General features: G+C 48.0%; 1 protein-coding gene across 6 annotated transcripts in view; it reads right to left on the bottom strand.

Annotated features, from left to right (window-relative positions):
- Nucleotides 1-1,666: 1,666 nt before the first annotated feature.
- LOC106594333 (alpha-tubulin N-acetyltransferase 1) overlaps nucleotides 1,667-13,353 on the bottom strand; it is a 53,393-nt gene continuing 41,706 nt past the window's right edge. For 2 of the 6 annotated variants that reach the window (XM_082961358.1, XM_045695043.2), the window contains 5 exons: nucleotides 11,756-11,830; nucleotides 6,711-6,930; nucleotides 3,625-3,728; nucleotides 3,325-3,397; nucleotides 1,667-2,738 (listed from right to left, as the gene is read on the bottom strand). In XM_082961358.1, the coding sequence (XP_082817484.1) occupies nucleotides 2,291-2,738; nucleotides 3,325-3,397; nucleotides 3,625-3,728; nucleotides 6,711-6,930; nucleotides 11,756-11,830 (920 nt within the window). In that variant the 3' untranslated portion in view covers nucleotides 1,667-2,290. Of the gene's footprint in view, nucleotides 2,739-3,324; nucleotides 3,398-3,624; nucleotides 3,729-5,501; nucleotides 6,009-6,710; nucleotides 6,931-11,755; nucleotides 11,831-13,353 lie in introns of those variants that run through there. The other 4 variants (XM_045695047.2, XM_082961359.1, XM_082961360.1 and 1 more) reach the window with 2 other exon arrangements.

The following is a 13,353-nucleotide window of genomic DNA, read 5'->3' as shown; positions in this document are numbered from 1 at the left end:
TTCAGCTTTACAGCGTGATTGAAATTTCAACAGCAATATTCCTGCTTTAGCGGAGACTACATTCACGGTAAATGCTGCATATGTCAACTCAATTGGAAATGACCTTAATGTATATAGTGAAATCTGTAATGCTTCAGCTTTCCGGATGGAATAGAGCCTTTAAATAACGCCTTTATAACCTAGTGAACTACTTCCAAAGCCGGGGAAAGGGTACTGTATTTGGGCCATGTCATTCCAAAGCCGGGGAAAGGGTACTGTATTTGGGCCATGTCATTCCAAAGCCGAGGAAAGGGAACTGTATTTGGGCCATGTCATTCCAAACCCGAGGAAAGGGAACTGTATTTGGGCCATGTCATTCCAAAGCCGGGGAAAGGGAACTGTATTTGGGCCATGTCATTCCAAACCCGAGGAAAGGGAACTGTATTTGGGCCATGTCATTCCAAACCCGAGGAAAGGGAACTGTATTTGGGCCATGTCATTCCAAACCCGAGGAAAGGGAACTGTATTTGGGCCATGTCATTCCAAAGCCGAGGAAAGGGAACTGTATTTGGGCCATGTCATTCCAAACCCGAGGAAAGGGAACTGTACTTGGGCCATGTCATTCCAAACCCGAGGAAAGGGAACTGTATTTGGGCCATGTCATTCCAAAGCCGAGGAAAGGGAACTGTACTTGGGCCATGTCATTCCAAACCCGAGGAAAGGGAACTGTATTTGGGCCATGTCATTCCAAACCCGAGGAAAGGGAACTGTATTTGGGCCATGTCATTCCAAACCCGAGGAAAGGGAACTGTATTTGGGCCATGTCATTCCAAAGCCGAGGAAAGGGAACTGTACTTGGGCCATGTCATTCCAAAGCCGAGGAAAGGGAACTGTATTTGGGCCATGTCATTCCAAACCCGAGGAAAGGGAACTGTATTTGGGCCATGTCATTCCAAACCCGAGGAAAGGGAACTGTACTTGGGCCATGTCATTCCAAACCCGAGGAAAGGGAACTGTACTTGGGCCATGTCATTCCAAACCCGAGGAAAGGGAACTGTATTTGGGCCATGTCATTCCAAAGCCGAGGAAAGGGAACTGTATTTGGGCCATGTCATTCCAAACCCGAGGAAAGGGAACTGTATTTGGGCCATGTCATTCCAAACCCGAGGAAAGGGAACTGTATTTGGGCCATGTCATTCCAATTTGGTAATTTGGGAGTGATGAAGAAATGAAAGATCTCCAAGGAGTTCCTGTCTTGACCGGGGTACTGACTAGTTCCATGTTTAACATGTCATCAGAGCACCAATGTCTTGGTGATGATAGAAATCTGTTTACTGTCTGTAGGGAGGAAATAACCGAAGCAGGGTTGTGTTCATTAGAGCACACTGTAGCAAAAACTTTTTCAAACAAAACAAAAATTGCCATTTCTTATTGGATAAATCCAAGTAGTTCCTCCCTGTTTTTCAAAATGTTCTTCCATTTTGTGCCTAATGAACACCACCCTGTTTTGTACTGACACGTCTGAGGTTTAGTGGTAGTACTGGACCCAGTCAGTAGAGAGCGCTGCAGCTGGTTCAACAGACTCTTGTGCAGGGGATTTGATTGAACATTTCATTGATTCTGATTTATAATACATAACACAGGGCTAACTCATAATGCTATTCCATCAACATTAGGGACAAGTCAGTTTCTGTGATCCGTCTGTGTAGCCAATTTATTTCTAGAAAAAAAAAAAACATTGACATTCATAGCATAATACTTTCTCTTCAGATTAAAAGAAAAAAAAATACATTTGAATGAAATAGTTACAACGAAATGAATTAAAGTGGCAAAAAATATGTCTGGTAAACTCAAGTCTAATGGAATTTCAAGCATAGCTCCATTGCCTTGGCAGATTCTGATCATTGTGCTGTAACCCATCATGTTACACTCTCACACTGTCTATGTACATCCCAAATGGCACCCTATGATGACCTGGGCTCTGGTAGAAAGTAGTGCACTAAATAGGGAACGGTGCACCATTTGGGACAGATACAACACTCAGTGATCAGAGACATCTGGCTGACTATTGTTGCGTACCAACCAAACCCCTCACTCATTCTGTCTTGTTATAAACGTACAACCACTAATTAGTGATCAGGAAAGAGGGATGAAGGGAAGTGGAGGAGGATTGGCTTTCTTCTCTTTTATCGCTCTATTCTCTTCATCTGTATCCATATGTGGTTTTCTTCTCTCATCTCTTTTCTCCCCACTCCCCCTGTTTCTCTTGATCCCTAATCATCAGTCTGTTTGTCCGTCTGTCCATGTTGCGTCACCAGGGTCTGGTGTTTCTATACTCCTGCCTGACCCACTGGGTTGTGTTACAGCAGCTCTCTCCCAGCGTCCACGACCACCCTCCTGTCCCCATGTCCCTCACCGGCTCCGATGGTCCCTTCTCAACCACCTCCAGGGGTCCTACTCCGCAGGACCTTCCTCCTCTACCTCTGTCCCTCTCAGCCTCCGATGGTCCCTTCTCAACCACCTCCAGGGGTCCTACTCCGCAGGACCTTCCTCCTCTACCTCTGTCCCTCTCAGCCTCCGATGGTCCCTTCTCAACCACCTCCAGGGGCCCTCCTCCTACTCCTCCACCCCTCCCTGGCCAGGGCTCTCCCCCTACCCCCATCCGGAGCCCCTTCTCCAGCAGCCTGGTCTCCGTCTCGGCCTGTCTGTCTGGTTCTCTGGTGGTCATCATGGTGGTCTGGGCTCGGAGCGGCTCTTTCCTGGATAGGGGCAGAGGTGGGAGAGACACGGTGAGGTCCAAAATTATTGGGACACCGACTTTGTACATTAATACACAACTGAATTTGTCCCAATACCTTCGGTCCCCTAAAATTGGGGGGGGGACTTTGTTCAAAAAGTGCTGTAATTTCTAAACATTTCACCCGATATGGATGAAAATACTATAAAATTGAAGCTGGAGTACAGAGCCAAAACAACAAATGTGTCATTGTCCCAATACTTTTGGAGCTCACAGTATACAGGCAGGGACCTGGACAGGTTGAGATGGAGGGATGAAGAGAGAAGAAGAAGAGGCATGATGGAGGCGATGAGTGATAGAGAAACGGAGAGAGTAAAGAAAGAAGATAAATCATTTGTGTGCCGGAGAGGGAGAACAAAGAAAAGGTCATTGTCAAACACAGGTCTTCTGTAATTCAGGTTTATACCTCATGCTTTCATTTGTATCCGGCCACTATTCAATGCCTTTCCAATCCACTACATACATTTATGATGTACAGCCTGTGAGATGTACAACCTTCTCAGAGTGTTTCTATGTGAGGGTGAGTTAGGACTCCTTGGATGTCAAACCTGTCTCTGTGTCCCAGTGGCTCTCTCTGTCCTCCTATGTCAGTCTCTCTGTCTCTCATCACTGGTCTCAAACCTGAGGAGAAACACAGCACTAACAGGTCAGAATGGACCACACAGTACATCCATGGGCATGCTGGGTAATGTAGTTTGTCCCAAATGGCACCCTGTTCCCTATGTAGTGCACTACTTTTAACCAGGGTCCCTAGTCAAAAGTAGTGCGCTATATCGGGAATAGGGTGCCTTTTGGGCGTGTTATTACGGTGTATTACACATGTCCCGTAGCCAATCAAATCTGGTTACCTGGCAGTTTGAAGGTGTTCGGCTTTGGCTCCAACAACAGCCCAAAGCCCCGGGTGTTGACGTGGCGGCTGTAGAGGTTGTCCCTGGCAACCAGGCCCTGTTGGCTACCACGGCGATGGAGCAGGGAAGGTAGAGAGGATAGGAAGAGCAAGGGAATGTAAAAAAAAGACAAGGGGACGGGAGAAAACAGGGCACAGAGAATGATGAGGTAGGGAGTGAGACAGAAACAGGGTAGTATAGGGCCAAGGAAAAAGACAAAGAGAAGAATTGTGTTTGAAAGGAAAAAGCAACAGAATTCAACATAAGAAAAACACAAAATGAAAACATAATTAGCAAAACAAAGGTATAAGTGAATGCTTGACAAATCATACAAACAATAACAAAAGGTCAATAACCATGTGATGCCAAAATAGATGCTTATAGTCCTGTGGCTCAGTTGGTAGAGCATGGTGTTTGCAACGCCAGCATGGTGTGTGCAACGCCAGGGTTGTGGGTTCGATTCCCACGGGGGGGCCAGTACAAAAAAAATAAAAAATAAAAAAAATAAATGCATGAAATGAAATGTATGCATTCACTACTGTAAGTCGCTCTGGATAAGAGCGTCTGCTAAATGACGTAAATGTATAGTGTATATAGGGTAACTAGTAGTGTCCTGGAGGAGGAGTATAGTGTATATAGGGGAACTAGTAGTGTCCTGGAGGAGGAGTATAGTGTATATAGGGGAACTAGTAGTGTCCTGGAAGAGGAGTATAGTGTATATAGGGGAACTAGTAGTGTCCTGGAGGAGGAGTATAGTGTATATAGGGGAACTAGTAGTGTCCTGGAGGAGGAGTATAGTGTATATAGGGGAACTAGTAGTGTCCTGGAGGAGTATAGTGTATATAGGGGAACTAGTAGTGTCCTGGAGGAGGAGTATAGTGTATATAGGGGAACTAGTAGTGTCCTGGAGGAGGAGTATAGTGTATATAGGGGAACTAGTAGTGTCCTGGAGGAGGAGTATAGTGTATATAGGGGAACTAGTAGTGTCCTGGAGGAGGAGTATAGTGTATATAGGGGAACTAGTAGTGTCCTGGAGGAGGAGTATAGTGTATATAGGGGAACTAGTAGTGTCCTGGAGGAGGAGTATAGTGTATATAGGGGAACTAGTAGTGTCCTGGAGGAGTATAGTGTATATAGGGGAACTAGTAGTGTCCTGGAGGAGTATAGTGTATATAGGGGAACTAGTAGTGTCCTGGAGGAGGAGTATAGTGTATATAGGGGAACTAGTAGTGTCCTGGAGGAGGAGTATAGTGTATATAGGGGAACTAGTAGTGTCCTGGAGGAGTATAGTGTATATAGGGGAACTAGTAGTGTCCTGGAGGAGTATAGTGTATATAGGGGAACTAGTAGTGTCCTGGAGGAGGAGTATAGTGTATATAGGGGAACTAGTAGTGTCCTGGAGGAGGAGTATAGTGTATATAGGGGAACTAGTAGTGTCCTGGAGGAGGAGTATAGTGTATATAGGGGAACTAGTAGTGTCCTGGAGGAGGAGTATAGTGTATATAGGGGAACTAGTAGTGTCTGATAGAAAAACATGTTCTGGACAATATCAAATTCTAGGTCATGTTTCTTATTGGCCACATGTTGTCATGACAATGCGAAAAGTCAAGTTTTATATAAAAAAATTACTATTGTGAGAAAACTTGTAATGAATAAATAAACACGTTAACTGCTGTATAATGAATATGAATATATATAATGAATATGACTACAAAAGTGTTCATGTTATTTTAGTGGCCTCGTACACTGTTAATGAGAGTATTGTAGGTTAAAGGTCAAACTATTAGTGAAATACAAGCTCTAAAATGGCGGATCAGGTGAACAGAAAGCAATCTCACTTTTCTAATTTTGTTGGGAGATAGTTTTAATAGCTTCTTCTAGAAAACGGCAGGCAAAAGTTACAGGCAGCATCATAACTCTCTCAACGGGACGACCAGCACAACTAGGAAAGGTTGAACAAGTTCTAACAGACATAGGGAGTCATATCCCTTCTGTTTCGTAGTAAATTAATCATTGAAATAATACTAAACTCCCTGGCCATTACAGACAGATCGGTAGGTTGCATCCTGATCGTCCACCCTTCTGACTAAGTGTGTACTTGCACACTTCCCGTCATGGATTTAACAATGGTGTAAACATCGAGGGGGGGGAGTTTCCACCATTGTTAAATCCATGACGGGAAGTGTGCAAGTACACACTTCAAGAGAAGGGTGGAGAATTGGGATGCAAGCCATGGGCTAGCTAACAGACTAAAAACCACAGTCCTTCCTTTAAAAAGGAGCAAACTGTGGTGGGAAGAGTCAAAAGGTGGTCAATGGAAGCTGAGCTGTGATCGGTTAAGGGAACTGTCCTCATGTTAAGGATGGAGAGGAGGAGGCAGAGCCAGAGAGAGGGGGATGTGAGGAAGGAGAAGGATTAGATGATTGAATTTGTGAGAGTGTACAAATGAAATAAAAGGGAGTGGTGTACACAAACAAGAGAAAGAAAGACAGACAGAGAGAAACAGTGTTTAGAAAGACAGGCCACAGAGAGAGCAGAGCTGGTCACGCAGGACAATTAGATAGGAGAGAGAAAGCAGGAAGCTTGGAATCAGAGAGAAGGTACTTTACCCAGGGTGCCTGTCCCAAATGACACACTATTCCCTATATAGCAGAAAGGGAATAGTCTTCCATTTGGGATGTAACCCACAGTGCCCTGAGGCTGGCTCTTTAACATGGAACAATACTCTTTAATGAGAGGAATGCTGTGTCCTGCTGCCAAGCCTTCCAACCCTGGCAGAGACACAGACAGGCCCTCAGCATAGAACACACACTGCCATTCAAATATACTGCTGTAACACCTCTCCCACAATCCTGGGTTAAGTTACATAGAGTTTTCAGTGAAGTAGTAAAAGTAGGGTTGCAAATGATCACGCAAGGTTCCCAGAATTCCCACGTGGGATGATTCCCTCTGATTATTCCCTCCTGATTCCGGTGAATCAGGAATCACTCCACCTGAGATTCCTGGAAAAGCAGGACATTTCGGGACCTATTCTCAGAATACCATACCTGGTGCGCTTTGCCCTGCAGTTGAGGCTGTTGATGAGTGGGGGGTGAGGGTTCGGGCCCCTGTTGCCCCCAGGGGCAAGTGCCGGGGCCAGGGCCGGATCGGGACGCTGGCGGCCCCTGCTTGGGGAGCACGGGGAGGATACCGACAATGGGGGAGAGAGGGGAGGAGCCGCGTGGCGACACAAAGGCCAGGGAAGAGCCTTCTGCTCCTCTCGCACAGCTGTAGACAATACCATGAGAGAGAGAGGTGAGACAATACCATGAGAGGGAGAGGGGGAGACAATACCACGAGAGAGAGGGGGAGACAATACCAAGAGGGAGAGGTGAGACAATACCAAGAGGGAGAGGTGAGACAATACCACGAGAGAGAGGGGGAGACAATACCACGAGAGAGAAGGGGAGACAATACCATGAGAGAGAGGGGGAGACAATACCACGAGGAGAGGGGAGACAATACCACGAGAGAGAGGGGGAGTCAATACCACGAGAGAGAGGTGAGACAACACCATGAGAGAGGGGGGGAGACAATACCATGAGAGAGAGGGGGAGACAATACCACGAGAGGGGGAGACAATACCACGAGAGGGGGAGACAATACCACGAGAGAGAGGGGGAGTCAATACCACGAGAGAGAGGTGAGACAACACCATGAGAGAGAGGGGGAGACAATACCACGAGAGGGGGAGACAATACCACGAGAGAGAGGGGGAGTCAATACCACGAGAGAGAGGTGAGACAACACCATGAGAGAGGGGGGGAGACAATACCATGAGAGAGAGGGGGAGACAATACCACGAGAAGGGGAGACAATACCACGAGAGGGGGAGACAATACCATGAGAGAGAGAGGGGGAGACAATACCACGAGAGGGGGAGACAATACCATGAGAGAGAGAGGGGGAGACAATACCACGAGAGAGAGGGGGAGACAATACCATGAGAGAGAGAGGGGGAGACAATACCATGAGGGAGAGGGGGAGACAATACCATGAGAGAGAGGGGGAGACAATACCATGAGAGAGAGAGGGGGAGACAATACCACGAGAGGGGGAGACAATACCACGAGAGAGAGGGGGAGTCAATACCACGAGAGAGAGGTGAGACAACACCATGAGAGAGGGGGGGAGACAATACCATGAGAGAGAGGGGGAGACAATACCACGAGAGGGGGAGACAATACCACGAGAGGGGGAGACAATACCACGAGAGAGAGGGGGAGTCAATACCACGAGAGAGAGGGGGAGACAACACCATGAGAGAGAGGGGGAGACAATACCACGAGAGAGGGGAGACAATACCACGAGAGAGAGGGGGAGTCAATACCACGAGAGAGAGGGGAGACAACACCATGAGAGAGGGGGGGAGACAATACCATGAGAGAGAGGGGGAGACAATACCACGAGAAGGGGAGACAATACCACGAGAGGGGGAGACAATACCATGAGAGAGAGAGGGGGAGACAATACCACGAGAGAGAGAGGGGGAGACAATACCACGAGAGAGAGGGGGAGACAATACCATGAGAGAGAGAGGGGGAGACAATACCATGAGGGAGAGGGGGAGACAATACCATGAGAGAGAGGGGGAGACAATACCATGAGAGAGAGAGGGGGAGACAATACCATGAGGGAGAGGGGGAGACAATACCACGAGAGAGAGGGGGAGACAATACCACGAGAGAGAGGGGGAGACAATACCAGGAGGAGAGAGGGGGAGACAATACCATGAGAGAGAGAGGGGGAGACAATACCACGAGAGAGAGGGGGAGACAATACCATGAGAGAGAGAGGGGGAGACAATACCATGAGGGAGAGGGGGAGACAATACCATGAGAGAGAGGGGGAGACAATACCATGAGAGAGAGAGGGGGAGACAATACCACGAGAGGGGGAGACAATACCACGAGAGAGAGGGGGAGACAATACCACGAGAGAGAGGGGAGACAATACCATGAGAGAGGGGGGGAGACAATACCATGAGAGAGAGGGGGAGACAATACCATGAGGGAGAGGGGGAGACAATACCATGAGAGAGAGAGGGGGAGACAATACCACGAGAGAGAGGGGGAGACAATACCATGAGAGAGAGAGGGGGAGACAATACCATGAGGGAGAGGGGGAGACAATACCATGAGAGAGAGGGGGAGACAATACCATGAGAGAGAGAGGGGGAGACAATACCATGAGAGAGAGAGGGGGAGACAATACCACGAGAGAGAGAGGGGGAGACAATACCATGAGAGAGGGGAGACAATACCATGAGGGAGAGGGGGAGACAATACCATGAGAGAGAGGGGGAGACAATACCATGAGAGAGAGAGGGGGAGACAATACCACGAGAGAGAGGGGGAGACAATACCATGAGAGAGAGGGGGAGACAATACCATGAGAGAGAGAGGGGGAGACAATACCATGAGAGAGAGAGGGGGAGACAATACCACGAGAGAGAGAGGGGGAGACAATACCATGAGAGAGAGGGGGAGACAATACCATGAGAGAGAGAGGGGGAGACAATACCACGAGAGAGAGGGGTGAGACAATACCATGAGAGAGAGGGGGAGTCAATACCACGAGAGAGAGGGGGAGACAATACCATGAGAGAGAGAGGGGGAGACAATACCATGAGAGAGAGGGGGGGGAGACAATACCACGAGGGAGAGAGGGGGAGACAATACCATGAGAGAGAGAGAGGGAGACAATACCACGAGGGAGAGAGGGGGAGACAATACCATGAGAGAGAGGGGGAGACAATACCACGAGAGAGAGAGGGGGAGACAATACCACGAGAGAGAGGGGGAGACAATACCACGAGGGAGAGGGGGGAGACAATACCATGAGAGAGAGAGGGGGAGACAATACCATGAGAGAGAGGGGGAGACAATACCATGAGAGAGAGGGGGAGACAATACCATGAGAGAGAGGGGGAGACAATACCACGAGAGAGAGAGGGGGAGACAATACCACGAGAGAGAGGGGGGGAGACAATACCACGAGGGAGAGAGGGGGAGACAATACCATGAGAGAGAGAGGGGAGACAATACCACGAGGGAGAGAGGGGGAGACAATACCATGAGAGAGAGGGGGAGACAATACCACGAGAGAGAGGGGGAGACAATACCACGAGAGAGAGGGGGAGACAATACCATGAGGGAGAGGGGGAGACAATACCATGAGAGAGAGAGGGGGAGACAATACCATGAGAGAGAGGGGGAGACAATACCATGAGAGAGAGGGGGAGACAATACCACGAGAGAGAGGGGGAGACAATACCATGAGAGGAGAGGGGGAGACAATACCACGAGAGAGAGGGGGAGACAATACCATGAGAGAGAGAGGGGGAGACAATACCATGAGGGAGAGAGGGGGAGACAATACCATGAGAGAGAGAGGGGAGACAATACCACGAGAGAGAGAGGGGGAGACAATACCATGAGAGAGAGAGGGGGAGACAATACCACGAGGGAGAGGGGGAGACAATACCATGAGAGAGAGAGGGGGAGACAATACCACGAGGGAGAGAGGGGGAGACAATACCATGGAGAGAGAGGGGGAGACAATACCACGAGAGAGAGGGGGGGAGACAATACCACGAGAGGGAGAGGGGGAGACAATACCATGAGAGGAGAGAGGGGGAGACAATACCATGAGGGAGAGGGGGAGACAATACCATGAGAGGGGGAGACACAGTGATGACAGTCAAACAGAGCACCACTGCTACTACATTATTCAGGATCTACCACAAACTGATCTCAGTACAGTACAGTGCATCATCACTAGGCTGACTAGTGTCTCTGACAGACATTCATAAACAGGGCTATCTAAAGCAAGATTTGATTAAGGCTTTGTGAATCTCACTGCTCCATTCATAAACAATGGTTATATAAACTCTATCCAACTATGTTGACATTTCACTGAGGCCAGAAGACAAACCAATCAACTGCACAGAAACACTACGAAACGTGACTGGACAGAGAGGTCCTACAGTAGATTCTACCATGACTGTCAGCGGTACATCCTAATGTCTACAAAGCTGTTATCAATGCTTACCCTGGTGAATGGCTCAGTGGCTTTCAAACTAAACTGACCTAACCAGGCAGAATAGATGCCACACAGATGCCAACCTCCCTACAGCACTGTGTTTACAATGGGTGCAATGAAGTGGGAAATATCGCTACAACTAATGATGTTTACTCCAGAGAAAATACTATGTGTCTTCATCGGGCTGTCATACGATGTCATGACTGTGTATTTTAGTACAACATAAATTATGTAACGCTGCTACACTATATATACAAAAGTATGTGGACAACCCTTCAAATTAGTGGCTATTTCAGCCACACCCTTTGCTGACAGGTGTATAAAAATCGAGCACACAGCAATGCAATCTCTATACGGAAACATTGGCAGTAGAATGGCCTTACTGAAGAGCTCAGTGACCGTCAACGTGGCGTAGTGCATAAAAATCATCTGTCCTCAGTTGTAACACTCACTACCGAATTCCAAACTGCCTCTGGAAGCAACGTCAGAACAAGAACTGTTCGTCGGGAGCTTCATGAAATGGGTTTCCATGGCCGAGCAGCCGCACACAAGCATAAGATCACCATGCGCAATGCCAAGGCGTCAGCTGGAGTGGTGTAAAGTTCGCAGCCATTGGACTCCGGAGCAGTGGAAACGCGTTCTCTGGAGTGATGAATCACGCTTCACCATCTGGCAGTGGAAAGCCTTCCCAGAAGAGTGGAGGCTATTATAGCAGTAAATGGTGGACCAACTCCATATTAATGCTCATGATTTTAGAATGAATGTTTGACGAGCAGGTGTCCACATACTTTTGGTCATGTAGTGTATGTTCCAGCTACAGTTTACTATGTAGTGTACATGGGCTGGTTTCCTGTTTTTTCCTGGTTTCCTGGACACAGGTTAAGCCTAGTCCCGGAATAATAAGAATCTCCATTAAATGCATTTTAATCCAGGACTAGCCTTAATCTGGGTCTTGGAAACTGGCCCATTAGGGTTTAGCCTGTATGTGTTCTGTCCATAGGTGGCTCACCTTCTCTCTCCGTTAGCGAGTAGGGCTTGATCTCTCCGTCCGCCTTTTTGGGGGGAACCTTTCTCAACTGGGCCGCTGTTGAAGAATACAGTCAGCAATGGGGGAAACATTATGGCAACCTTATGGCAACCTTATAGCAACCTTATGGCAGGCCTGGGTGCAAAGTGAGTAGACCTAAACATGCCGTCTTACCATCATACAAACAAGCATTCTACTGGACGTACACTATACCTAAACTCAGCAAAAAAGAAACGTCCTCTCACTGTCAACTGTGTTTATTTTCAGCAAACTTAACATGTGTAAATATTTGTATGAATATAACAAGATTCAACAATCAAATCAAAAGTAACAGTCAGTGTCTGATGTGGCCACCAGCTGCATTAAGTACTGCAGTGCATCTCCTCCTCATGGACTGCACCAGATTTGCCAGTTCTTCCTGTGAGATGTTACCCCACTCTTCCAACAAGGCACCTGCAAGTTCCCAGACATTTCTGGGGGGTATGGCCCTAGCCCTCACCCTCCAATCCAACAATTCCCAGACGTGCTCAATGGGATTGAGATCCGGGCTCTTCACTGGCCATGGCAGAACACTGACATTCCTGTCTTACAGGAAATCACGCACAGAACAAGCAGTATGGCTGGTGGCATTGTCATGCTGGAGGATCATGTCAGGATGAGCCTGCAGGAAGGCTACCACATGAGGGAGGAGGATGTCTTCTGTGTAACGCACAGCGTTGAGATTGCCTGCAATGACAACAAGCTCAGTCCAATGATGCTGTGACACACCACCCCAGACCATGACAGAACCTCCACCTCCAAATCGATCCCACTCTAGAGTACAGGCCTCGGTGTAACACTCATTCCTTCGACAATAAACGCAAATCCGACCATCACCCCAGGTGAGACAAAACCGAGACTCGTCAGTGAAGAGCACTTTTTGCCAGTCCTGTCTGGTCCGGCGATGGTGGGTTTGTGCCCATAGGTGACGTTGTTGATGTCTGTTGAGGACCTGCCTTACAACAGGCCTACAAGCCCTCAGAGTCCAGCTTCTCTCAGCCTATTGCAGAAAGTCTTAGCACTGATGGAGGGATTGTGAGTTCCTGGTGTAACTCAGGCAGTTGTTGTTGCCATCCTGTACCTGTCCCGCAGGTGTGATGTTCGGATGTACCGATCCTGTGCAGGTGTTGTTACACGTGGTCTGCCACTGCGAGGACGATCAGCTGTCCGTCCTGTCTCCCTGTAGCGCTGTCTTAGGCGTCTCACAGTACGGACATTGCAATTCATTGCCCTGGCCACATCTGCAGTCCTCATGCCTCCTTGCAGCATGCCTACGGCACGTTCACACAGATGAGCAGGGACCCTGGGCATCTTTCTTTTGGTGTTTTTCAGAGTCAGTAGAAAGGCCTCTTTAGTGTCCTAAGTTTTCATAACTGTGACCTTAATTGCCTACCATCTGTAAGCTGTTAGTGTCTTAATGACCGTTCCACAGGTGTATGTTCATTAATTGTTTATGGTTCATTGAACAAGCATGGGAAACAGTGTTTAAACCCTTTACAATGAAGATCTGTGAAGTTACTTGGATTTTCCCGAATTATCTT

This window comes from Salmo salar, chromosome 14, assembly GCF_965601325.2.
Source record: "Salmo salar chromosome 14, fSalSal1, whole genome shotgun sequence".
Classification (NCBI taxonomy): Eukaryota; Metazoa; Chordata; class Actinopteri; order Salmoniformes; family Salmonidae; genus Salmo; species Salmo salar.
The sequence above is the reverse complement of the archived record's forward strand: the minus strand, read 5'-3'. Positions and strand labels throughout refer to the sequence as shown.